This window comes from Sciurus carolinensis, chromosome 17 (genome assembly GCF_902686445.1).
Source record: "Sciurus carolinensis chromosome 17, mSciCar1.2, whole genome shotgun sequence".
Lineage (NCBI taxonomy): Eukaryota > Metazoa > Chordata > Mammalia > Rodentia > Sciuridae > Sciurus > Sciurus carolinensis.
Genome location: NC_062229.1, coordinates 25,320,309 through 25,347,342, shown reverse-complemented (window position 1 = coordinate 25,347,342; position 27,034 = coordinate 25,320,309). Strand labels below are relative to the sequence as shown.

Below are 27,034 nucleotides of genomic sequence, written 5' to 3'. Positions count from 1 at the left end.
TATGGTGCCTTTGTCTACTATGAGATAACTGTATTTATATGTGTGTTTATCTCTGTGTCTTCTGTTTTGTACCTTTGGTCTTCAAGTCTGTTTTGGTGCCAGTACCATGCCATTTTTGTTACTATAGCTCTGTAGTATAATTTAAGTTCTGGTATTGTGATGCCTCCTACTTCACTCTTCTCTCTGAGAATTGCTTTGGCTATTCTGGACCTTTAATTTTTCCAATTGAATTTTATGATTGCTTTTTCTCTTTCTATGAAGAACATCATCGTAACCTTAATAGTAATTGCATTAAATCTGTATAGCACTTTTGGTAGTATCGCCATTTTGACAGTATTAATTCTGCTATTGAGGTACGTGGGAGAACTTTTCATCTTCTAAGGCGTTCTTCAGTTTTTTTCTTTAGAATTCTGTAGTTTTCATTGTAGAGGTCTTTCACCTCTTTCGTTAGATTGATTCCCCAATTTTTTTTTTTTGAGGCTATTGTGAATGGGATAATTTCCTAATATCTCTTTTAGTCAATTCATCATTGGTGTATAGGAACACAGTTGATTTATGGGTATTCATTTTTACTTTGCTGAATTCATTTATGAGTTCTAGAAGTTTTTTAGTGGATTTTTTTGGTCTTCTAAATATAGAATTATGTCATTGGCAAATAGGAATAGTTTTGAGTTCTTCATTTCCTATTTGTATTCCTTTAATTTCTTTCTTCTATCTAATTGCTCTGGCTAGAGTTTCCAGGACTCTGTTGAATGGAAGCGGAGATAGAGGGCATCCCTGCCTTGTTCAGTTTTTAGAGGGAATGCTTTCAATTTTTCTTCACTTAGAAAGATGTTGGCCTTGGGCTTAGCATAGATAGATTTTACAATGTTGAGGTCTGTTCCTACTATCTGTAGTTTTTCCAGTGTTTTGAACATGAACGAATGCTCTATTTTGTCTAATGCTTTTTCTGCATCTAATGAGATAATCATGTGATTCTTGTTTTTAAGTCTACTGATGTGCTGAATTCCTCTATTGATTTCCGTATGTTAAACCTTGCACCCCTGGGATGAAGCCCACTTGATCATGGTGAATTATCTTTTAAATATGTTTTTGTATGCAACTTGCCAGTATATTATTAAAAATTTTTGCATCTATGCTCATCAGGGATATATGTCCGAAATTTCTTTCCTTGATGTGTCTTTGTTTGGTTTTGGTATGAGAGTGATACTAGCTTCATAGAATGAGTTTGGAAGGGTTACCTCCTTTTCTATTTCATGGAATAATTTGAGAAGTATTCATGTTAGTTCTTCTTTGAAGGTCTGGTAGAACTTGACTGAGAATCTGTCTGATCCTGGGCTTTTCTTTCTTGGTAGGCTTTTGATGCTTGAAATTGATCTGTTTAAATGTTCTATGTCATCCTGATTCAATCTGGGTAGGTCATATGTATCTAGAAATTTGTCAATGTCTTCAAGATTTTTTATTTTATTAGAGTTTAAATTTGCAAAATAGTTTCTGATTATCGTCTGTATTTCAGTAGCGTACATTATGATATTTCCTTTTACATCACGAATTTTAGTAATTTGAGTTTTCTCTTTCTCTTTGTTAGCTTGGCTAAGAGTTTATCAATTTTATTTATTTTTTCAAAGAACCAACTTTTCGTTTTGCTGATTGGATTGCCTCTTTTATTTCAGTTGCATTGATTTCAGCTCTGATTTTAATTATTTCCTGTCTTTTATTGCTTGTGGTGTTAATTTTTTCTGGTTTTAATTATTTCCTGACTTTTATTGCTTTTGGTGTTAATTTTTTCTTCTTTTTCTAGGGTTTTGAGATGTGATGTTAGGTTATTTATTTGTTGACTTTCTATTCTTTTAATGAATGAGCTCAATGCAATGAATTTTCTTCTTAGCACTGCCTTCATAGTGTCCTAGATATTTTGATGTGTTGTATTGCTATTCTCATTTACCTCTAAGTATTTTATTTCATTCCTGATTTCTTCTACTATCCATTGATCATATTATTTAGTCTCCAGGTATTAGGGTAGCTTTTGTTTTTTATTTTATCATTGATTTCCAGTTTCATTCCATTATGATCTGATACAATGCCAAGGTATTATCTCTGTTTCTTTGCACTTGCCAAGAGATGCTTTGTGACCTAAGATTTGATCTGTTTTAGATAAGAAGCTATGTGCTGCTGAGAAGAAAGTGTATTTAGTCATTGTGGATGAAATATTTTATATATGTCTGTTAAGTCTAAATTGTTAATTGCTTATTTTAGTTTTATCACTTCTTTATCTAGTTTTTGTTTGGAGGATCTGTCCAGTGGTGAAAGAGGTGTGTTATAGTCACCGAGTATTATTGGGTTGTGGTCTGTTTGATTCTTGAAGTTGAAAAGGGTTTATTTAATGTATGTAGACTCTCGATTGTTTGGGGCATAAATATTTACAATTGTTATGTCTTGTTGATATATAATTCACTTAAGCAGTATGAAATGTCCTTCTTTGTCCCTTCTGCTTAAAGTCCACTTTATCTGATATGAGGATAGAAACCCCTGGTTGTTTACAAGATCCATGTGAATGATGTTTTTTCCCATCTTTTTTACCTTCAGTCTGTGGATGTCTTTGCCTATGAGGTGAATCTCTTGGAGACAGCATATCATTGGGTCTTGTTTTTAAATCCAATCTGCCAGTCTGTGTCTTTCAATTAATGAATTTAAGCCATTGACTTTCAAAGTTATTATTGATATATGATTTTTATTCCCTGTCATTTTATTTCTAGTTTTTAATTTAAATTAGTTTCTCCTTTGATTCACTATGCATATAGTATAGTTCCTCCCTTTGCTGGTTTTCACTTTTATTTTTCATGAAATGTTTTATTATGTTCTGTAGTAAAGCTAATTGTGAATTCTCCCATTTGTTTGTCATGGAAGGTTTTTATTTTATCAATTCTGAAATTTAATTTTGCTGGGTATAGTATTCTTGGTTGGCACTTATTTTTTTTTCAGAGCTTGGTATATGTTATTCAAAGACCTCCTACCTTTGAGGGTCTAGGTTGAGAAATTAGCTGAGGTCCAGATTGGCTTCCCTTTGAATGTCACCTGTCATTTTTCTCTGGCAGCCTTTAAAATTCTATTCTTATTCTGTTAGGCATTTTCATAATAATGTGCCTTGATGTGGGTCTGTTATAATTCTGCATATTTGGGGTCCTGTAAGCCTCCTGGAGTTGATTTTCCATTTTGTACTTTAGGTTTGAGAAATTTTCTGATATTATTTCATTGAAAAAATTGTGCATTCTTTTGGTTTGTATCTTTGAGCCTTCATCTATCCTGATAAATCTTAAATTTGGTCTTTTAGGTTATCCCATATTTCTTGTAAGTTCTGTTCATGTTCTCTTAACATCTTTTCTCCATGGTATACTTTATTTTCAAGATTATATATTTTGCCTTCATTGCCTGAAACTCTTATCTTCCAAGTGGTCTAGTCTGTTGGTGATGCTTCCCATTGAATTTTTAACTTGGTTTATTGATTCCCTTCATTTTGAGGATTTCTGCTTGATTTCTTTTTGAAACTTCTATCCCTATATTGAAGTGATTTTTCACTTTCTGTATTTTCTCTCTGATTTCACTCATTACATCACCCTTTACTTCACAGATCAGTTTAACTATGTACATTGTAAACTCCTTCTCTGACATTTCTTCCACCGTGGCGGCAATGGATTTTGTTATTGAAGTATCTTGGTTTGTTTGGGGAGATTTGTTCCCTTGTTTTTTCATCTTGTTTGTGTGTCTACCCATTTAACAGTACGGATCCAAGGCAGTAGAGTTTCTACTCTGTAGACTTATAATGTCCTTGAAGGTTTCTAGTACCTCATCATTTAGAGGGAGACAAATAATAACAGCAATACAAATAATAACCAATGCAAACAATATACAACATTAAACCAAATAGTTTCTGCTATGACATCTACAATGTCACAATAAACAGAAATTATATGATCAGTTATTGCCCACAATAAAACAGCAAGTCTACAAAACTGTTTATAATTTTGAATGGTGGACAGGGAGAGAACAGAAGTGATATAGGATGTGATGATTATGAGGGAAGAGGATATAAGTAAAAAATTAAAGGAAGAGTGAAAGAATAATAGAGATTGGCTGTTAGCAGGAGAAAAGAGAAAATGATTCAAGGGAAACAGATAAGTGAGTGAAAAAATATATGAAGTAAAAATTTTAAAATTAAAAATAAAATAATGAAAGAAGACAAAACGAAACTGAAATATACTAATCAAACGTCCTAGTTTGATTAACTAGTTTTTTTCCTAGTTTGAAAAAAATTGATCCATGAAAAAATAACTGCTTTCAAAAATACTAGAAATGAGAAAAGAATTAAAAACAAATATGAACATATATATATGAATGTTCATGAATCATTAAGGTCACAATTAAGCAGAGAAAAGAAAAAAGAAAAAAAAAAAAACTCAATGAAAAGTTAAAGAATTGTTTCCACTGGAGTTCAGAAGATTCTCAGCGGTTAAGTGGGGGTTCTCTGGAGTAAGATGCCCCTCAGGGTGGGGTTGCTAGGGTGAGAGAGGTAATCCCATTGGTGGAACTCCAGGAAGTGGGGTTTAGGCATAGGTAGGCTCCAGGCTCTTCATTGGATGCCAGTTGGTCTGGAGATTTTAAATCACTGCACCTCCAGGGCCCAACAATTGCTAGTTCACAGTGGAAGTCTGCATCCCATCTTTCTTCCCTGGGTCCCACTTGTGTGGTGGGGCCAGTTCTTAGTCTACTATATCACCTGCAGACCTGAAGTTTCCTGGTCTCAGGTTCAGTTTCCAAACTCAATCTCTCCAATCTTGCCCTTTCAAATTCCCAGCCAGGTGCCTCTCTCCCAGCCAGTCCTGCAAGCAGCTGAATTGGGAGTGGGGGAGAACCAGGTGGGTTTCTATGACCCTGTGTAGGCCTCTCTGCATTTGATTTTCTTCTGGTCACTTAAGCACACTCTATGTAGTTGCAGTGTGGGTTTGCTGGGCCTGCAAAATGTTTCCTTCCTGTGTCCTCCGCACACTTCCAGGAGAGATGGCAGCTTCTTTCCTGTACAAGATATTGTGCAGCTGCCTTTCAGTTTAGTTGGGCAGTGTTTTTAATCTCTAAACTCTCCATACCCAGACACACCTCAGTCCTCCTAAAAATGTGGGTTTCTTTAATAATTCCTCCACTGTGCTCCTGGAAAGACTCCTCTGATTGGTGCCTCTGGCCAAGGCAGCTGCTCTGCTGCTGGGGATTTCCTCCTTATTTTATTATAGCCAACCTCCTGAACGCCTGATCTGCTTTGAATGTCCAGTATTAAATTCCAGTAAATTTCTCCCTTTTTTTTTTTTTTGTTCATTCACCCACCTTGCTGAGAAACTGCCTGTCTGCTTTAGTTCACACGTCGGATCAGCCTGCTCTATTCTGCCATCTTGAAATCTCCTGAAGTTTCATTCTTAAAATTACAGTTATGAGAAACATTTCTCTGCTTAAGTCAGAGACCCAGGGTTTCCACTTCTTATAGCTTCCTATAAATTCCACTGAGTCTCTCTTCACAACTGCTTTTCAAACATGATGACCTTGCCTTCCAGGTCTCCAGTTATTCAGCTCACAAGGTGACTTGCTTGCAGGAACTTGCCCTGTGCTCTACTTTTGTATTTGTTTGTTTGACTTTTTTAACATGCTTTTTAAAGTTGCATAAATGGGATTACTTAGTATGTGTTCTTTGATGTCTACCTTCTTTAACTCAACAAATTTTCTCCATTTTTTTATTATAAAAATAAAAATTTTTCAAACACTCATAAAGTTTGAATAGTATAATGACCATATGCTTTCTGCCTGGATTCAATAATTGTCGCCCTATTTGCTTTTATTACATATATATTTATTTCAGTTTTTTCTCTGAATTATTCAAGTGTAACTTGTAGACATCATGACATTTTGCCTCTATGTACTTCAGCATTCCTGTGTCCTATATAACCACAATGCACTTTAGACAACTAAGAAAATGAGCGATAATTCCATAGTGTCTAATATTCAGTCTAAATGTGAATTCTCACTTGTCCTAGGAATGTCTTTATTGCTGTTTTAAATCTAGACAAGCCCCTGAATTTGTTTTCTATTGCTACCACACAGTTAGCATCTTAAAACAGCATAAACTTACTATCTCACAACTTCTGCAGGTCAGAATCTGGGTGGGCTCTACGGGGACATCTGCCGAGGTCTTACAAAGCCAAATCCAGGTGTAGATAGATCCAGCTGTGTTCCTTGCTGGATGCTCTCGGGGAAATCTACATCCAAACTCACTTGGGATATTGACTGAATTCATTTCTTCAGCGTTCGTGGGCAGGGTCACAGTGTCATTGCCACTGTCAACCAGAGCTGGTCTTGACTTCTGGAAGCTGCCTGCATTCCTGTTCCAGCTTTCTGTGGGGCCCTCCAGTAATGCATTCCCTCTGAAGCTAGAAATCTTTGTTACTCCAGCCAAAGAAAGAGATCAGCTTTTACAGGCCCATGTGATTATTATGTGCTCACTTGGATAATTGAGTATACTCCCTATTTAATTACAGCTGCAAAATCCTTTTTGCCACTTTATGATGGTGTCAAAGCTATACACATTCATTTGAAATGGTACTTTGAATTTTGAAATTTAGTCTCTTCCCAGGCTAGCAATATGCAGCATGATACTCTCTGGAGATGCTAGGTGACCACAGCAAGCAAAAGCTCCCAGTCAGCTGTGATCACGAGGGTAAACAAGGATATTCTACAGAGCATGGTGTTGCTAAACCGTGCTCTTTGGTAGGTTAGGTGTATGCATTTTTTTTTTTTTTTTTTTTTTTTGAGACAGGGCCTTGCTGAGTTGCCCAGGCTGGCCTTGGGCTTTTGATCCTCGTGTCTCAAACTCCTGAGTAGCCGGGATTATAGGTGTGCTGCACCAACCAGCACCACTGCCTCTCTTAAAGAACTATTCTATCCATCACTTACTTTTATGTTTAAAAGTTTTAAAGGAGCTGACTGAACATCTCATGGCTCCTTCAGCTCTAAAACAGTAGTTATGGGCCATTACTGATTCCCACCCATCTTGGAGAAACTTTATCACCTAGAAACCAGTGTCTCTTTGCTAACCGTGATGACTCCACCCACCATTAGGGTCAAGGCAGTGGCTGCAATGCTACAATGGAGACTGTGTGAGTTCCTGGATTTATGAGGCGGACACAGCAGCTGTTACCCAGTGTGTCACCTTCTTCCCTAAACCGCTGCCAGCTGCAAATAGAGCTGCCATGGTTCCTTGTTATTTTTCTCCTCCTGCATTTGCATTTTTGAATTATGATATTTTCAACTTTGGGTATATTTATCAGGACATACCCCATCGTAAATCAAGGAGTATCTGTATATGTAGCACTTCCAAAACTCAGGAAGAGAAACCTAAACAACCTTTTTCAAAAATGAGCCTAGAACTTGGTTAGATGTTTCTCCAAAAGATAAGATGTTTAGCATCACTGATCATTAAGGAACTGCAATTCAAAACCACAGTGAGATACCACCTCACACCCATTAGTAGCTACTATCAAAATTGAAACAAAACAAAGTCCAGAAAATAACAAGTGTTGATGGGGACATGGAAATATTGAAACTCTCATGCATTCATAGAATGTAAAATGGTATAGCCTCTATTGAAAATAGTACAGCAGTTCCTCCAAAAATTAAAAATGGAATTACCAACAATTACCAGCAATTCCACTTCTGGGTATATCCTCCCAAAATTGGAATCAGGGTCTCAAAAAGCTGTATACATCAATGCTGTGTAGCAGCATTATTCACAGTAGCTAAAATGTAAAAGTAACCCAAGTGTCCATCAGTGGATGAATGGCTAAACAAAATGGTATATACATATAGTGAGTGAAGTATCATTCAGTTTTTAAAATGAAGGGATTCTGACATATGCTGTATCATAGATTAACCTTGAAGACATTATGCTAAGTGAAATAAGCCAGTCACAGGAAGACAAATTCTGTATGAGTCCATTCATTGGAGATACTTCAGTTCATGGAGATTGAAGGTGGAAGGATGGTTGCCAGGGAGTAGGGAGAAAGGAAAATGGGGGATTATGGTTTAATAGGCATGGGGTTTTAGTTTGCAAGATGGAAAGGGTTCTGCAGTTGGATGGTGGTGACAGTTGCACAATAATAAGAATACACTCAATTCCACTGAACTCTACACTTGAAAGTGGTTAAGATAGTGAATTTTAAGTTATGTATATTTTACCACAATTAAAAAAAATTGGTGGGGGATGTGCTTTGGACTGTGAAAGTAAATGCTGGAAAATTGTTCCCTATGCAAAAAAGATAGCTTTTAAACATTGCTCAAGAACATGATAATATTTCAAAGCCCAACACTAAGCTGCTAACTGGATGAGATGATTTAAGGTGCTCCAACTCGGCCCCCTTTCTCTTCGTATTCCTGTTGCCTCTCTCTCTCCCCTCATTCTTCCATTTTGCCTGCTTTGATTTTTATACTTTCTCTCAAAGAAATAGTCATTTGTGTATGTTTACTTTTCTATCCATTTTTTGTTTTATATTAATTTCATAACCAGAAATCTTGCTACCTTCTTACAAATTCCAATGCTTTTGTAGATTCTTGATAATTTTCTAAGTTCATTAATATAGGATTTCTCTTCTTTTTTTAGTTCTTAAATTTTTGTTACCAATGTTGATAGTTTTCAGTGTATACCTTGTATAGTTTTTACCACTTTTTATAGATTTACATCTAAGCATTTCATTTTTTTGAACAATTGTAAGTGGTAGTTTTATTTTTAAGTTCTTTGTGTTCACTGCTAGTATATTGAAACACAATTTTTAAATGTTTCTTATGTGTTCTTCAACTGTGCAGAAACTAGTTCTTTGGATTTCTATGTTTTTTAATAGATTTTTCTATGAAGACCATCATGCCATTTGCAGTAGGGACAGTTTTATTTCTTTCTTTCTCATCTGGATGCCTTTTATGTTGTTTTCTTACTTTATTGTGTTTGATAAAACTTCTAGTGCTGTGTTGGATAGCAGTGATGAGAATGGCCATCCTTCCCTTCTTTTTGATTTTAGAAGGAAGGCATTCAGTCTTTCCACATGATTTCAGTGTAATTTTGGATAGATATTCTTTATCAAGTTGAGATAGTTCCCCCTGTCTAGTTTTCTGAGTTTTTATCATGAACAGGTGTTGAATTTTGTCAGATGCTTTTTCTGCATCAAATGAATTGATTTTTCTTTAGCCCACCAATATGGTAGATTGATTTTTGAATATTGAATTAACCTTTCATCCTTAGAATAAGTCCCAGTTGGTCAGGGTATATAAATTCTATAGTTTGCTCATTTCCATTTGCTAATATTTTGTTGAGAATTTTTGCATCTGTATTCACAAGGGATATTGGTTTGTATTTTTTTGGTTCTTGGGATGTCTGTCTGGTTTTGGTATCAGGGTAATACTGGCTTCAGAATGACTTGGGAGGTGTTCCCTCTTCTAGTCTCTGAAAGAGATTATATAGAATTAGAGTTGATTCTTTAAACGTTGGATCAGTGAAACCATCTGGTCCTAGGGATTTGTTTTTCAGGAGTTTCTTAATTGTGACTTCAATTTCCTTAGTTGCTTATAGGGCTGTTCCAATTATCTATGTCATATTGGGTGATTTGTGGTATTCTGTGTTCTCCAAGGAATTGTTCCATCCATCTTAGATGTCAGATTAATGTTTATAGAGTTATTCATAGTGTCCTGTTATCTTTTTTAAAAATTTTAAATTTTATTTGTTCTAATTAGTTGTACATGACAGTAGAATGCATTTATACATTTTGATAGATCATACATAAATATAGTGTAATCTCTCATTTTTCTACTGTTATCTTTTTGATGTCTCTGGAATCTCTAAGTGTCTTATTCCTGATATTAGTAATTTGTTGTTTCTGTTTTTCTTGTCCATTTTTCTTTGTCAATTTTATTGATCCTTTCAAAGAATGAATTTTCTTCTTTAATTGATTTTTCCTATTGTTTTTCTATTTTCAATTTCATTGATATCCACTTTCTTTATTATTTTCTCCCTTGTTTACTTTGAGTCGGTTTTGTTCTTAATTTTCTAGTGTCTTGAAGTAAGTGCTTGGGTCACTGATTTGAGACTTCTAACATAAGCACTGCTTTAGCTGGGTCCCACAGAATTTGATCTCTTTTATTTTAATTCTCATTCCATTAAATATATTTGAAAATTTCTTCTATTTTTTAAAAATTTTTAATTTGTTTTAATTAGTTATACATGACAGTAGAATGTACTTTGATACATCATATGTAATAGAGTATAATTTCTCATTCTTCTGGTTATATATGATGTAGAATACCACTAGTCATATCGTTATATATGTACATGGGGTAATAATGTCTGATTCATTCTACTATCCTTCCGGTCCTCAAACCCCCTCCCCTCCTTTCACTCCCCTCTACCTAATCTAAAGTAACTCTATTCTTCCCTAATGCCCCCCCGACCCTTGTGAATTCGCATCTGCAAATTAGAGAAAACATTCAGCTTTTGATTTTTTGGAACTGGCTTATTTTCTTAGCATGATATTCTCTAGCAAATGTCATAATTTCATTCTTCATTAAGGCGAAGTCGTAGATTTTATATATATATATATATATATATATATATCACGTTTTTTTAATTCATGCGTCTATTGAAGGGCACCTAGGTTGGTTCCATAGTTTAGCTATTGTGGATTGAGCTGTTATAAACATTGATGTGACTGTGTCACTGTAGTATGCTGATTTTAAGTCCTTTGGGTATAAACCAGGGAGTGGGATAACTGGGTCAAATGGTGGTTCCATTCCAAGTTTTCTGAAGAATCTCTATACTGCTTTCCATAATGGTTGCACCAATTTGCAGCCCCACCAGCAATGTATGAGTGTACCTTTTTCCCCACATCCTTACCAACATTTATTGTTGTTTGCCTTCTTGATAATTGCCATTCTGACTAGGGTGAGATGAAATCTTAGAGTAGTTTTGATTTGCATTTCTTTATTTGCTAAAGATGTTGAACATTTTTTCATACATTCATTGATCGATTGTATTTCTTCTTTTGTGAAGTGTTTTTTCAGTTTCTTAGCCCATTTATTGATTGGGTTATTTGGTTAATTTTTTTTTTGTTTTGTTTTTTTGTTTTTTTGGTGTTAAGTTCTTCTGAAACTTCCTCTTTGACTCATGAATTATTTTGATGGGTGTTTATTTCCCAAATATTTAGAGATTTTCCTGATCTTAATTTCTCATTAATTTCTTGCTTGATTCACTATGGTTAGAGAATATAATGTGCTTGATTTCAGGGTGTTTTTTAGTTTTTTTTGTACTAGGGATTGAATCCAGAGGTGCTTGACCTCTGAGCCAAGTCCCCAGTCCTTTTTATTATTATTATCATTATTTTTTTTTTTCAATTTAGAGACAGGGTCTTGCTAGGTTGCTCAGTGCCCCTCCAAGTTGCTGAGACTGGCTTTGAACTTTGATCCTTCTGCTTCCAGCCTACCGAGCTGCTGGCATTACAGGCATGTGCCATCACACCTGGCTATGATTTCCATTCTTGAGTTTTGTTTTATGACCCAGGATATGGTTTATCCTGGTACCTGACTTGAGAACGATGTGTATTCTGCTATTGTTGGGTGTGTTGTTCTCTAAATGATCAGTTAGATCTTATTGGGTGATGTGGATCTCTTTTGTTTCCTGTCTAGTTGTTCTATTGATTGTCAAGCGAGAACTGTTGAAACCTTAATTGTAATTGTGAACTTGTCCATTTCTCCTCTCAGTTTTATCACTTCTTGTTTCATGTATTTTGTAGTACTATGGCATATACACTTAGGACTTCTGTGTCTTCTTGCTGGTTAACCTTTTCATCATGGTCTGATGCCCTTCTCTGTCCCTGGTTTACTCTGAAACCTGTTTACCATATTTTACTATGAAGTATATTTTTCTTTGAATTATACATGCAGCATACTTTATGAAATGCTAATATAACCCCTCGCTTTAGTCTACTCTTTTTTGGGGAGGTTCCAGGGTTTGAACCCAGGGGTACTTGACCACTGAGTCATATCTTCAGCCCTCTTTTGTATTTTATTTAGAGACAGAGTCCCACTGAGTTGCTTAGGGCCTCACTTTTGCTGAGACTGACTTTGAGCTCAGCAGGTACTCATGCCTCAGGCTCCCTAGCCACTGGGATTACAGGTGTGCACCACTGCACCTGGCCCCTTCGTCTACTTTATTTTACATTGATATAGCCACTCTTTCTTTCTTTTAATTAGTTTTTACATGATTATCTTTTTTCGTCCTTTTAGTTCCAGTCTGCCTATGTCATTATGTCATTATATTTGAAGTGGGTTTTTCATAAATAGAATATGGTCAAGTCTTTTTTTTTTTTTAAACAATTCTGCTACTCTATCTTTTAATGTCTTTTAACAGGGTATATGCCTTTTTTTTTTTTTTTTTTTTGGTGCTGGGGATTGAACCCAGGACCTTGTGCATGTGAGGCAAGCACTCTACCAACTGAGCTATAACCCCAACTCCTTTTAATTGGTATATGTAAACCATTTACATTCATTGTAATTATTGATATATTTAGCCTTAAGTCTAGCATTTATTTTCTAGCTTCTTTTTTGTTTCTATTTTTCTGTATGTCTATGGTTATTTGAACTTATTTTTAGAGTTTTATCCTGACTTAGCTATAGTGCTTTTGTGTATCTTGTTATATCAGCTTTTTAGTGTCTGCTTAGTATTACATTATATTTACTGTATCACAGCCTACTGGTATGACCACTTTACTAGTTCAAATGAAATATAAGAACTTTACATGCCTTTTCTTAATCTTCCCCTTGGGTAATATAATTATTTTAAATGTACATTGAGAAGCACCTTCAGCAACATTATAATCTTTGCTTCAGCCATCAAATATAGTTCAGAAAACTTAAGAGAAAAAATTATTTATTCACCCATATTGTTGCTTCTCTCTTTCTTCATTTCTGGTGTTCCTGGGTTCCTTCTTTTATAACATTCTAAACAGAGAACTTTCTTTAGCCATTGTTTTAGGGTTGGTCTGCTCTTTATAGCTTATATTTTTCTTCGTCTTAGAGTGTCTTGACTTCTCCTTCATTCCTGAAGAATATTTTCATGGGATACAGTTCTGGATGGACAGTTCTTTTCTTTCAACACTTGAGAAATAGTGTAGCACTTCTTTCTGGCCTCTGTGGTTTCTGATGACAAATCTGCCTTTTGAATTATTTTTTTCCCTACAGGTAATATATTATTTCTCTCTGGCTGATTTCAAGATATTGTTTTCTTTGTCATAATTTTCAGAAGCTTGATTATGGTGCATTTTGGAGTGGGTTTCTTTGGGTTTACTGGTTTAGAATTCACTTGACTTCTTGAATCTGTTGCTTATGTTTTTGGGCCACATTGAGAATATTTCAGCCATTATTTCTTTGAGTCATTTTCAGCTTTACTCTTTTATCCTCACCTTAAGAGACTCCGGTGACATCCTTGTTAGATCTCTTGTTATACTCCCACATGTCCCTGAGGTTCTTTTAATTTTTTTCCCTAGTCTATTTTCTCTCTGTTGTTCAGATTTGGTAAGTTTTATTGATCTATCTCGGAGTCCACTGATTCTTTCCTCTATCCCTTCCACTCTGCAGGTGAGACCATCTGTGTGAGTCAGCTTCCCACTTACAGATACCTGAGATAAGCAACTTAAATAGAGAAAAGGTTTATTTGACTCTGGGAATAAGCCTTCAACACATGGGCCTTTGGGGGACATTCCAGATCCAAACTCTAGTATCCTACCCCAGCCCCCAAAGGTTCATATCCATCTCACAAAGCAAAATACATTCCATCCATCCCCAAGAGATGCCAGTCCCAACTATCTCAGCAGTGCTTAAAAGTCCAAATCCAGAGTTTCCTATGAGACTCAAGGCAAACTCTTAGCTGTGAGCCCCTGTGAGAAAGTAAGAACATAAGTTACATATTTTCAAGATAAACAGTCCCATTCCAAAAGGAAGGATAGGGGATTAGAATTAGACCAAAGCAAAAATTAAAACCAGTAGGGCAAACACTAAACTCTATAGCTCCTGTCCAACACCTGGGGCATACTATGGCAGAATGTGGGTTTCCAGGGCTTGGGCAGCCCCATCTCTATGGCTCTGCTGGTTGCCCCCCACATAGGCTCTCTTTTGGGCAGGTTTTGCATGCTGCCTGCAGCTTAGACTTCACTCTTAAAATTCCACACATAGCTGGGAGCTGCTTGCAGGGGCTCTGATAGCTACCAGCAGACTGCCTGGCCTCAGAGGCTTTCCTCTGAAATCTTGGTGGATGCCTCCGTGACAACGTAACTCTTGCATTCTGCATGCCTGCAAAACCAACATCACATGGCTGACACCGGGATCTGGTGCCATTGCGAAACGTACCTGGTCCCGCTCAAACCACAGCTGCAGCAGCCTCTCGGTCTTATGTAGCTGAATAAGGGGAGAAGAATTCCTGGGTGCTTTGGGCATGCGGGCCACCCCCTTGGTTCCCTTCTCAAATGACTCTGACCTGGAAAGTCTATGAAACAAATTTGCTTTTCCACCTTTGAACCTGTAGTGGGTGTGGTCTTACAGATCCCTGAGCTGACCTCCAGCTTCTTTCCTGTTGCTCTTGTTGTCCCTTAAATATCCTTGTTTCTTAAGCCTCATTTTTAAAATTTATTTTTTTAAGCCTCATTATTGTTAAGCTTCATTAAGGCATCTCCTTTGAGTATATAATTCTCTCTCTCTCTCTCTCTCTTTCTCTCTCTCTCTCTTTTCTTTCTTTGTACTTATTGTTGTTTCTGGATTATTGACTTCATTAGCTATAATTCTGGGACTTATGGAACACTGAAAAAAAAAAAAAACAAGGGACTCAACACTGTTATTCCCTGATTCTGAGGCCCCTCCCATTTTACCTTCTTTTCTACCTTTTAGGGTATTATGTTTTGTGTGTGTGTGTGTGTGTTTGTGTGTGTGTGTGTGTATACATATATACACACACACACACTATATGTATCCTAGAGATTTTTCGTTGTATTTAGTAGCAAGAACAGTACTGCTGCTACTCCATCTTCCCAGAAGCAGAAGAGAGTATATGCAGTTTTAAAAAATCCCCCCACCTCCTATGCGATTCTGGTCTGGGCTTCCCCACTCCCAGCACTTCCCTTAAAAATCACTGGGCTATCTAAATGATTTTCTATGACTTTTCTAAGTTTCTGGTTTTATTTCGTGGTCTGTGTCTCATGAAATCTTTAAGCCATGCCAGTTTCTACTGCTCATTGCCTAATGGAGCTTGCAGACAGCTGAGCAGTTCATTTTGGCTTCTGCTGTCATGCATCCATGGGATTGACGGATTGATATTTCCTCTTCCTCTGAATCCATGTCCATGTCTAACAAGTGGCCCTCATATTACTCAAGAAACCTGGAGAACAGGCCTCCTGAAAGCATCTTTCAGATGATTCTGTCCTATTGATGCTGAAACTTTCAAGGATGTTGCAGATTACATTAATGCTCTTATCCTTCTAGAAAAATGAAGCAATTGTAAAGAGCTCGTGTTGCTTGGGCAGCTGAAATACTGGCATCTGCCCAACTAGACTGATAATAAATTACAACTCAAACCAATTAATCTCATCTGTAGTTTAATGGAGGGGTTTTTTGTTCCCAAATGTCTAGTTAGAAAAACTGTCTGTATTGTTAGACTTCCTTGATGAGATTCTTGTCAGCTGGCAAAGAACAATTACCAAGAAATTAAACACATTGCTGCTTGTCTGACTATGGATAGTTTATAGAATCTCATGTAGTATGCAGTGGGATCACTTTGAGGTCACCATAAAAATGATAATATTCAAAATATTGGTCAAGCTGGACATGGTGGTACACACCTGTTATCTCAGCAATTCAGGAGACTGAGGCAGGGGGATCACAAGTTTGAAGCCAACCTCAGCAAAAGCGAGGTGCTAAGCAACTCAGTGAGACCCTGTCTGTAAATAAAATACAAAATAGGGCCAGGGATGTGGCTCAGTGGCTGAGAGCCCCTGAGTTCAATCCTCAGTACCAAAAATAACATATTATATATATATATATATATATATATATATATATTATCAAGCAGAAAGAAGGATTCACTGATCAAGCTGCTTTTGATAAGAAAGACAGTATCTTTAAACTACAAAGACCATGATTTCCCTGCCATTAACACTGGCTCTAAATTGGCCTCAAGAGCCTGTGGAACACAAACCTTTCAAATTATATAAGAATTTCACTTGTAGCCCTAGATTTGAAAAGCAAGACCTTTAAGTTATTCTCTATAAAAGCACAGTGTCTAGCACTTGTCATTTTCAGTTTTCTTTAAATGCTCATTTTAGTCTAAAGTTAGTCCTGAGTGAGGAACATAATGGCATAAAAATGAGTTCGTAGACAAATGTTATGTTCAAGATTAATTAATTAGCCTGATCTGAACACTTGTTCCCTCAGTTCTGCAAAGAGGAGAACAGGGAAGGTGAGAGAGGTCAGAGGCAGAACCTTGGCGAAAATGGAACCTAAAGAAGAATGAGGTGAAGAGGCCAAGAAGGAGCAGACAGTGAGGCTGAGGAAGCCTGGGCTGTGGGAGACACGGGGATTAATGGTCCAGAGACGAGGAGGAGGTGGCCACGTGTTCCAGGCTGGGGACACTGGCTGTAAATGACTAAGAGTTGCCAGGAAAAATACAAATGAGACAGAATGCTGCACAACCTGGAGAGGCGGGCGGGTCCAAGGCCCAGAGTGCTGGTGGGGGTTCAGGTCTGAGGCAGATTGCCTCTCTTTTACCCCCAGAAAGAAATGGGAAGGAATGGGATGAGGGGGATGGAAATGCTGAGAGGCTTTGCTTGAGAGTGGAGAGACTGAAAAGGCCAGCTGTAGATGGCCTGGTGTCCTTACTAATGGAGGAGAGCTCATCTTCATGTCCCTAGCCCAATGCTGGCCTACAGTTGTAATTCAGTTAGTCTGTGGAATGACTCAGTGAGTGAATGAACACTCGAAGCCTTGAGTGGGGTAGAAAATCCATCTTCCTGTTCTCTGCATCACCATTTTCTGGCAGCAGATCCTGGGTCAGTGTTCTCTCATTGGTGCATTAGGTGGGGGCAGATATAAAATGCTGAGCCAGCATGACCTCAGGGCATTGAGAAACCGCTCTCAACTGCACCCTCCGTCTGAAAGGCCATCATTGTTTTTGGTAGTGTGGAAATTGTTAACGGAGGTAAATGTGGTTCTCTCATTTGCCTTTGGAGTTTTGAAGGTGGTTTTTTTTATTTATTTATTTTTTTAATTGTTCTGTTTGCGTAACTAGAGATCGAGCCCAGGAGCACTCTACCACTGAACCACATGCCCAGCCCTTTATGTATTTTTTTTCCTTTAAAGTTTTCATTTTGAGACAGGGTCTTTTTACATTGCTGAGGCTGACCTTGAACTTGTGATCCCCCTGCCTCAGTCTCTCCAGCTGCTGGGATTACAGGCATTCGCCACAGTGCTGGGCTCAAGTTTTAGATATTCTGCATACAGGTTTCCTCGAGCACTGTGCTTGAGTGTGAATTGAGATGGCGTTTCTCATATGAACCTATATTTGACAGTCTTGAGTGTTCCAAGAACAATGGCACTCTTGTTTAGAAAGCCCGTTATATTTAAGAAGTACAAATCCCGAAATCCTGTCTCTAGGATTTCATTTGCTTTTTAAAAATGGTGACTCTGGATCACCTGAATTAGCATTTTTTTGCTTTAATGAAGATCTGTGCCCCTGTACGGTACACAGTGTTGGAAAGGCGGACCAGCCCTCTTCAGATCTCTCGATCTTTCTAGCAGTTATAGTATCTCAATTTTGAAATGAGGGAAGGGAGGCCCAGAGAGACAAGTGATTGTCTGGAGTAGCCAGTGAGTCCCTGGCAGAGCCCGTGTGCAGGCCCAGCTCTTCAGTCTGCCACCCTGCTCTCCTTCCTTCTGTTGCCTTTCACCTGCCCCGTGAGCTGACAGCCTGTTTGAGAAGGTGAACAAGATTTGGGGCTTAAATGACAGAGCCAAACCACCTGTGTTAGGTCCTAAACGAGGAAAGGATCTTGGCATTTAAGACCCAGCTCCGTTGGCCAGGGACCTGGAGCACTCGGTCTCCTGTCATTTTTTTGTACCCTGGGCAGCAGACTGATTCTGCTCCATATATCTTCATATCCTTCCCAAGATTTGGTCCAGTATTGGCCCCTCTTACTAATGTATCAATATATTGATTCATGATAAGTTGTAACTTAAATTTAGTAGCATAAAACCAAAAGCATGTATTATGTCCCCGTCTCTGCAGACTATGAGTGCAGTGTGGCCTAGCTGGGGCTTCCAGCACAGGCCCCTCACAGGGCTGCCGTCAAGGCTGAGGCCCAGAGCTTATGGGAAGGCTTGGCTTGGGTAGGATCTGCCTCCAAGGTTGTCACATGGTTTTTGGCTGCTGACCGAGAGCTGGCTCCTTGCTGGCCTGTTGGCTAAAGGCCTCTCTTAGTTCTTTGCCACGTAGCATCTCCGTAGGGCAGTTCATGACAGCTGACTTTCTTCAGAACAAGAGAAAACCCAAGACAGAAAGCACAGGAAGGGCTAATTCAGATTGGAATCCAGGGCTGTGTGAGCTGTCTGCTCTCACTTGCTATGTCCCTGTCCTGCCTGAGGATCATTTAGGAGAATCTGCGTCAGGAACTAACCATCTTCCCACTTCCTCTTCTCTGGAAGCCCAGGCCAGGCTTCTCTTCCAGGAAAAGAAATGAGTTGTCGAAGGTCCAGCCTTTTAAATAGCTAGTTTGAGCACTGTGTGCAGGTGGTTGCCTAGTAAAATTTGTATATCTGTTGCCATGAAAATGAAGGTGGGCTTCAAGGGGTTCTTTTTCTTATAATATCTGTTTTCTGAAAACAGAGTAGGACCTAGGAGAATCTGAGTTAGGGTGGGGGGATGTGAATCAAGGGCAGGCTCATTGAGAGACCCTTAGCACAGAGGACTGGGACCCTGGTGGAAATGCCATAGGGACTGAATGGTGCCCTTAGCTCCTGTTGAGCTGGACAGTGCTTTCAGAATCCCTCCTCTTCAGAACTGAAGGACCTGGGAAGGGATAAAAGGCAAGCTCATTGACACACATTTCCTTTTGATCTGTTGCGGTAAAGAACAAATGACAAAAGTGCATGTTACAAAAGATCGCTTTTTAAGAAAAGTCTTGAGTACCTTTCTCCTGTTTCCAAGATGCGTTGTTTTGATGGCAGGAGGCTCACAGTGAGGAGAGGGGGAGGCGATGTCTTGTCACTGGAAACAGTGATGCATGGTGGCTGCTCAGCTTTCTGTGTTATTTTCCAAAATACAGGGCCACCAAATGACTGACTTGATAAACATGTTGCTTCAGGTTTTCGTTTGTTCTCTTAAATCCCTGATAGATGACCTAAATATTGTGAGGTGGCAATGCCATTGTAATGCACGATGGCTGTGAGTGGTTTTGGCCGTTCTGTGATCTGGGACCAGTCATTGTCGAAGATGCAGCTGGACCAAGGAGCAAGGACCCATCTAAATCCTGCCAGAGCAGAAGAGGGTGGGGGCAGAGGTAACCTCACAGCCCCCCTGCGGTGGGTCACCAGCAGCCTGGGTCATGTGTTTTGGTCTTTGCTCATAAACACCATCTCTTTTTAGTGAGGAAGCCAGTGTCTGGTAAGGGATAGTAAGCTGTTTTTCTCCCTCTTGCCTGGCCCAGGAGCCTCACGGGTACAGCAGCCCACCCTGTCATAACACATTCTGACTCACGTCAAGGAGGTGGCACCTCTTGGTCCCTCCCACGTGCCCAGCCTGTGCTTCACATCCATCATTGCATTCTGTGCTCACAGCAGCCCTCGAGGCGGGGCCTTACCCCCCTGTTTTCTAGATAGGGAAACATGGCATGGCCACAAAGGTAGTGGTAATGCCAGGACTTGAACCCAAGTCGCGTGACTCCAGAGTGGCTGTCTTTCCCCGTCACCATGCTCTTCCAGATTCTTCCAGGAGCAGGGAGTAGCTCCCAAGGAGCCTCAGCTGGGTACTTGGACAGTGGCCGGGAGGGATTCCTTCTCACAGAGCAAGTGTTGTTCTCATCAGGGATGGAAGTAGGCTCTGTGGCCTTCTTGGACTTCATCACTGTGCCACAGAAACTGCTGGTCAGGCTGGCTTAGTTATCAAATCATGAGAACAGTGATGCATGGTGGCTGCTCAGCTTTTCGACTGTGCTTATTTCCCAGTGTGCAGGGCCACCAAATGACTGGCTTGATAAACCCATTGTGTCAGGGTTTCGTTCGTTCTCTTCAGTCCCTGATAGATGACCTAAATATTGGGGCCACTGAAGTGTGGGCAGCCAGATGTCTGTCAAAAGAGCATGCATGGAGCCTCTCATGTTCTGAGAGAGCTCACCTTCTGCGTTGGGCTTTGTGTTTGCCTATAAATGTGCAAAATATTTTTAATGCTAAAACCAGATATTGTAGGATGTAAAATTGCTGTGTGGAGGAATCATTCTAGTTGAGATCCCAGGTACGTAAATTGAGTCTCTTGGCAGTTAGATTGCACTTTCTAAAGCTCAGAAGGATATAAAAGTTGACACCTTGATAGAAATCTATGTGGAGTGTGGCTGAATTACGGTTCCTTTTAGAGCTATATGTTTGAATTACCTGACTTTTCGTATTAAAAACAATGGTACGTTAACATAGATGTGGGCTTATTTGAAAGCAGGAAAAAAGGAAAGTTCAGGAATGGAGAGAGGTTTTGGAATACAGTGAACAACACTTGTCTTTTCTGGTGGCCTCACCAAGAAGTCTGAGCAAGTTGGTGCTGTCTCACAGCTTGTGGACAGAGGTGGGCAATAGGGAGCCCCTGCCCCAGACCCCTGCCCCAGGGGGGTGCAGGCAGGGTTGGGTCTGAACATTTGTGTATGGTGCCAGATTTTTATGGATGATCTCTCTCTTTCCCTCTCTCTCTCTCTCTCTCTCTCTCTCTCTCTGGTTAAATGGATGATCTTTAAACAGTTCAACAACTGTTTCATGGGAGGGATAAACTGTTGTATCAAGAGAAACCATATGCCTCTCTAACTTCAAAATAGAAAATTTATTACATGAATCTATTATGTGAAATTTTCCAAGTCAGACCACTACTTGGAGGCATGTTAAATGATTTAAAATCTAGATGGTAAAATCAGTCGCTCATTCTCAGTGAACAGCATTATGCATGCATAATAGAGCTTCAGAATTGTATCCATCTGCATCTCAGCCCTGACTGTCTGTCTCTGCTTGGTGTGTGACTTGGTGGTGGAGGGGCTGGTGGTGGCATCGTGCAGCATTTCTCTGTGCGTTACCAGTCATGCTCAAAGAAATAGGACCACATCTAATGGGGAGGTGTATTAAGTTAACTGACTCCATGTTTCCTCTTTGCCCAATGACACTTTATCCTTTGATCACTTTTTATGGGATGCCCACCAGAGAGTTGCCTGGTTAATTCTCTTTTAATCTGCCTGTGGTTTCAGAATCAAATGGAAATAGTTTAAACCCTTAGATCAAGATTTCTCAACTGTGGCACTATTAACATTTGCAGCTGGATAATTTTTTTGTTCTGGGAATTGTCTTGTGCATTACAGATTTGTTTTGTAGCATCTCTGGTTTCTACCCACTACATGCCAGTAGCACATGTGTGTGTATACACACGTGCACACACATGCACACAGTTGTGACAAAGAAAATATTTCCAGTTGTTGCCAAATGTTCCCTGAGGAGGACTGTGAACATCTCTGGGCACTAAAACCCCCAGTAGATTCTTGTCTGTGAATCCGGATTTTGAATAAGTAGTTCCCAGTGAAAACATGAAGAAGTTTTCAATTTCTAGCCAGTTGGCTAAAATAAGAGCTTTAAAGCAATTTAATTCAGAAAGATGCCTTCAAAAAAAAATTGTTAGAAGTCTAGAAATAACTTTTTGTTTTGTTTTAATGAGCATATCAGGGAAAGTTCCAAAAGAGCTGTATGACTCAGAAAATGTGTCTCTGAGCAGTGTCTATCCCTGACCATAACCCTGGCCTTCCTAATTAGACAACAGCCTGATTCATATAATGTAATAAATGGAAAATAATGAATCTACAGGAGCCACTGGGCCCCAGTTAGTAGGAACACAAATTTATTTTGAAATAAGGACTGTGTCAAAGTGGGCAAATGTTCTTCTTGAATTTTGTGCTTACTTTCCAAATGAGTTACATCCACAGCCCCCAGCATGTGTTTATGCTGACAAAAATATAATATCTCTTTTCCTTCAATGTAATTCACCTGTTAATTGCCTGGGTGGGGTGGGCAGGGGATGTACAAAAGACTCAAAGTTGGGGCTGGGGTTGTGGCTCAGTGGTAGAGCATTTGCCTAGCACATGTGAGGCACTGGGTTTGATCCTCAGTACCACATAAAAATAAATAAAATAAAATAAACATATTTTTAAAAAGACTCAAAGTTGAGTTTGTCACCACTGAACATGACTTAGGAAAGCAGAGGGGCATATCCATAGCATCTCTCCTCCATGAACAAATAACTACTTCTAGTACTTTATGAATTAGTGGAAATACTATAGCACACTTGCCTAGCACATGTGAGGCACTGGGTTCGATCCCCAGCACACATAAAAATAAATAAAATAAAGGTATTGTATCCATCTACAACTAAAAATGTATTTTAAAAAAACTGAATAGCAAGAGTGATGCATACATTGCAGGGGAATGCTTACATAGGCCTTTACATGATGTTTTTTTCTCCCTTGTATATCAGGAAATAACTACGTGTTTGCCAGATTACTACAAGTGGACTCAATACCTCTTTATTAAACTCTTTGAAGCTGGACTGGCCTATCAAAAGGAGGTAAGTTAAAGTTAGCTGCATTTGGAAAATTTCATAATTCTTCTCTTTCTCCTTTCTTCTCTCTTTTATATAAGAAAGAAATAAACCCTGTTTGCATAGTAGCAGTGAAAGTGGATACTACTTGAAGTTCATGGGATCACTTGCAGCAGACCCAGAAAGTAACTACCGCCTGGCTTAGTTTAGTGCTTCCAACACTGGGTCTGGGTGTCTTTCACCCTCAAATTCCTAGCACACGACACAGTGTCTGGTACCTGTAATGAGATCAAGGAGCACAGGAGGAACACAGGCTTCTTAAATCCTAGCTTTGCTTCCTCTCTCAGCTGTTCACACATCTGTACTGTTCACACAGCTGGGTAACAGAATCTCCAGGAAACATGGTTTCCCATGTGCTCAGTGGGAATAATAGCATCTTCCTTTAGGATTCCTGAGAAAATTAGAGGTATATTTTTTTTTATTTTATTTTATTTTATTTGCAGTACTGGGGATAGAACCCAAGGCTCATGCATGATAAGCAAATGCTCTAGCACTGAGCTATATCCCTAGGCCTAGAGGCACTCTTTACTGAACAACTGCCAGGCTGGGGGTATAGCTTAGTGGGTAGAGCACATGCTTAGCAGGCATGAGGCCCTAGGGTCAATCCCCAGCATCACCCCCAAACAGAAATCCCAGTGCTTATAGTGGTCCCCCAGGAAATGTATGGCAGGGAGCTCAATAACAGTAGATAAAACTTGGAAACAAGACAAGAGTATCACAGAGGCCTAGGACTACCCTGCCATGTGATATAGCCACTAGCTTCATGTGGTTGTTAAATTTAAATTTAAAGTAACTAAAATAATGTTAAAAGGCCATTTTTAGCCACACTAGCCAAGTTCCAAGTGCTCAATGCCCTCATTGCTGGTTGGTGGTATTGGGCAGGACAGATGTAGAACTTTTCCCATCTTCACAGACCAACCCATCAGACAACACTGGTCTAGAAGGTCAAGAAGTAACGATTAAGAAATCCACTGTGCCTTTATGCTTAACACATCCTCCTTTGATTAGGGGGATTTGATGACCCAGAATCACTTCTTCTTTTCTGTGGGTTCCACTGCATTGCTTGTTTTACAGTCAGTAATATTACATGACTATTATGTGCTAAGATTTTAAATTTAATTTTTTTTGGGGGGGGTGCTGGGGATCAAACCCAGCACTCTACCAACTGAGCTATCTCCCCAGCCCCTAAATTTAATTTTTTGAGAGTGAAAGGAATAGAATTTATTTAAATGAGAATAAAAGAAGCAGTGTTCTCACCAGAGGAGGGAGACCTGATAGCAGGTTGTCCTAGATTTTAAATTTTTGGAATCATCATGGGGTCAGATGCAGAATTTCAAAATAAAACAAAAATGTTCTAAACCTTGACAGTATAAAAATAATAACAAAAATCTAAGGGAAAAGAGAGGGGATGAAAATAGGAAAGACAGTAGAATGAATTGGACATAACTTTCTTATGTTCATATATGAATACACAACCAATATAACTCTATATCATGTACAACCACAGGAATGGGAAGGTATACTCCAGGTATGTATGATATGTCAAAATACACTCTACTGCCATGTATATCTAAAAAGAGCAAATAAAAAATTAAAATATAAAAATAAATAAATAAAGCTTTGCAAAGCCCTTTAAAAAATAACAGGAATCAAGAGGTGAAATAGGGGGAGAGAAGTAGAAATGAGTATAACAAGGAGTCATAGGTGAAGGATTTGAGCCTTATCTGTTTTATTAAAATCAGAAAGGAAACTGTTAAAGCTAAAGATTTGAGACAGTAAAAACTACAACAAGGGCAGGGAGGTAAAAGAAGTGCTGCCTGACTGCTGTCTTACTTCATAGCCGAGAGTCAGCAGATGTGGTACCAATAATATACCAAAACTGAAGTATAATCGCATCATTTAGAGTTATAATAATAAACATCAGAAGAACTAATAAACAGCACATGCTGAAAGTGAGGAATATTTTAATAACCAGTTCAGATATTCATAGTTTCTTTACTGCCCCACCAAACTCAGTAAAGTGGTGGTTTCTGAAGGGTTAGTCACAAATGTTGAATCTGAAATGACATCAGTGAGCTTTTTGTTACCTCACAGTGCCTCAGTCTGTCTTGAACTTCGGTGGATTTTTCCGTGCTTCATTTTGTAACATCATGCCCTGGTCATTTGGAAAATATTGCTTCACTGAGTTATGGAGGTCTGCTAAACATTGACACGTTTCTTTGTATCAGAGCATCTAAAGAGTCATGAAGTTGGGGGAAGTTACCTGCACATGGTGGGCAGATATAAATTTTCCAAAATTCTTATTTTTCACTCTAAAGCTTCTTTTATCATTGACAACAGATGCCATCAGTTGATTTCCACTTTATTTCTGAGAAAATGTTTATCCCATGCCGCAGTCTGCATTACCACAGTTTATTGCCAGTCATCCTTTCACATAAAAAGCAAATAGTTTGGGCTGGGGACATAGCTCAGTTGGTAGAGTGCTTGCCTTGCATGCACAAGGCCCTGAGTTCAATCCCCAGCACCAAAAAAAAAAAAAAGTTTAATGAAAAATGTAGCCAATTCAGCTGTAGCTCAAATAATTGCACAAGTACTTTTTTTGCTAGGCAATCAAAGCTCCCATTCATCACACAAAATATTAAAAAGATATATACCCCAGGGTATAGATTTAATAGCTCAGTAAATGTCACTTCTTCTCAAAGGACTTTCTGAAGTTAAACTGGCTCCCCTGCCCCTTATTCCATGGGTGAATGGAAATGAAGAATACTTCGACCACTAGCACAGTTTGGTGCCACTGCCTTGGCTTCTGCTGAGAACTGACAGAAACCACCACTACTTTTGCACCATCAGTGCAAATGTGAACAAAATGAAAAAGACAGATAACATCTCATTATAATGAAAATCATTTTGATCTACAGACCTAATGAAAGGGCCTCAGAGAGCCCCAGAAGTTTAAGTGTTGTGTCTTCATGAACATAGGGGATAAATTGAGAGTGGGAACTTTGTAGAACTGAGTCATACTAATGTTCAACCACTGTAAACTTCCCTGGTCAATTTAATTTCTTAAAATATACCCAGCATGGTGACATATTCCTGTAATCTCAGTGACTAAGGAGGCTGAGGCAAGAGTTGAGGCCAGCCTGGGCAACTTAGCAAGACCCTGTTTCAAAAATTAAAAAATAAAAAGGGCTGGAGATGTGGCTCAGTGGTAGAATGCCCTGGGTTCACTCCTCAGTACCACCAAACAAATAAAATAATTTCTTAAAAGACTGAAGCCATTCTTTTGCCCAGAGGCCCTCGGAGGTAAGAAGTTGCCAGTGGTGACAGATGAGGAATAAATGCCCACCTGTTCAAAGTTCCTGATGGCAACAGACCTTTTTGCATTTTTAAAATATAATTTTCAAAAAGTTAAAAAGGTGACTCCCATACAAGTATAAAAATAATCATGTATCAAAGATTTTATTCAACTCATTAACTAATGATAGATAGTTAAGACTGGTTCGAATGAGATTTCAAGGAAGGTAGATTTATAGAGTCACAGGAATACTAAAATGATTTGCTAGTAGAATCAAAACTTGCCTAGTTGTCCTATACAAGACAATGACCCTCATCTTTGGGGCTGTCCTTTCTGTGATTCAGAAGAACATCTGTGCTGCCATGGGATAAGAATTATTTGTATATCCTCAGACAAAACTCATTTGCATTGCTATCAGTTTTGTATGGGTTAATTTCTTCCCTTGCAGAGTTGTTAAGTAGCTTAAACCTTAGTCAATAAAATGTCAAACAAAGGTACATATCCCTGGAAAATCAGATAATCCCCAGGGGGTATGGGCCTGCCAGACAATTCCAGTTTACACTGAAAATACACCCAGCAATCCCTTTTGCCTATTTCTAAGTTTGGGGTGATTTTTAAAAGCTGCATTATTCATTATTCAGAAACAAAAGACTAGGAAGAGCGTTAGTGGGACTATCATGGATTCTCTTGCCACTCGGCAGATTTGGTGATGATCTAGCAGCCAACAGATACATTCTCAG

The 27,034-nt window shown here is 38.8% G+C and overlaps 1 protein-coding gene across 4 annotated transcripts in view; it reads left to right on the top strand.

The window, feature by feature from the left end:
* Lars2 (leucyl-tRNA synthetase 2, mitochondrial) overlaps window positions 1-27,034 on the top strand; it is a 145,218-nt gene that overhangs the window by 38,638 nt on the left and 79,546 nt on the right. For all 4 annotated transcript variants that reach the window (XM_047531622.1, XM_047531621.1, XM_047531623.1 and 1 more), the window contains exon 6: window positions 22,877-22,966. In XM_047531622.1, coding sequence (XP_047387578.1) covers window positions 22,877-22,966 — 90 coding nt within the window. The remainder of the gene's footprint in view (window positions 1-22,876; window positions 22,967-27,034) is intronic.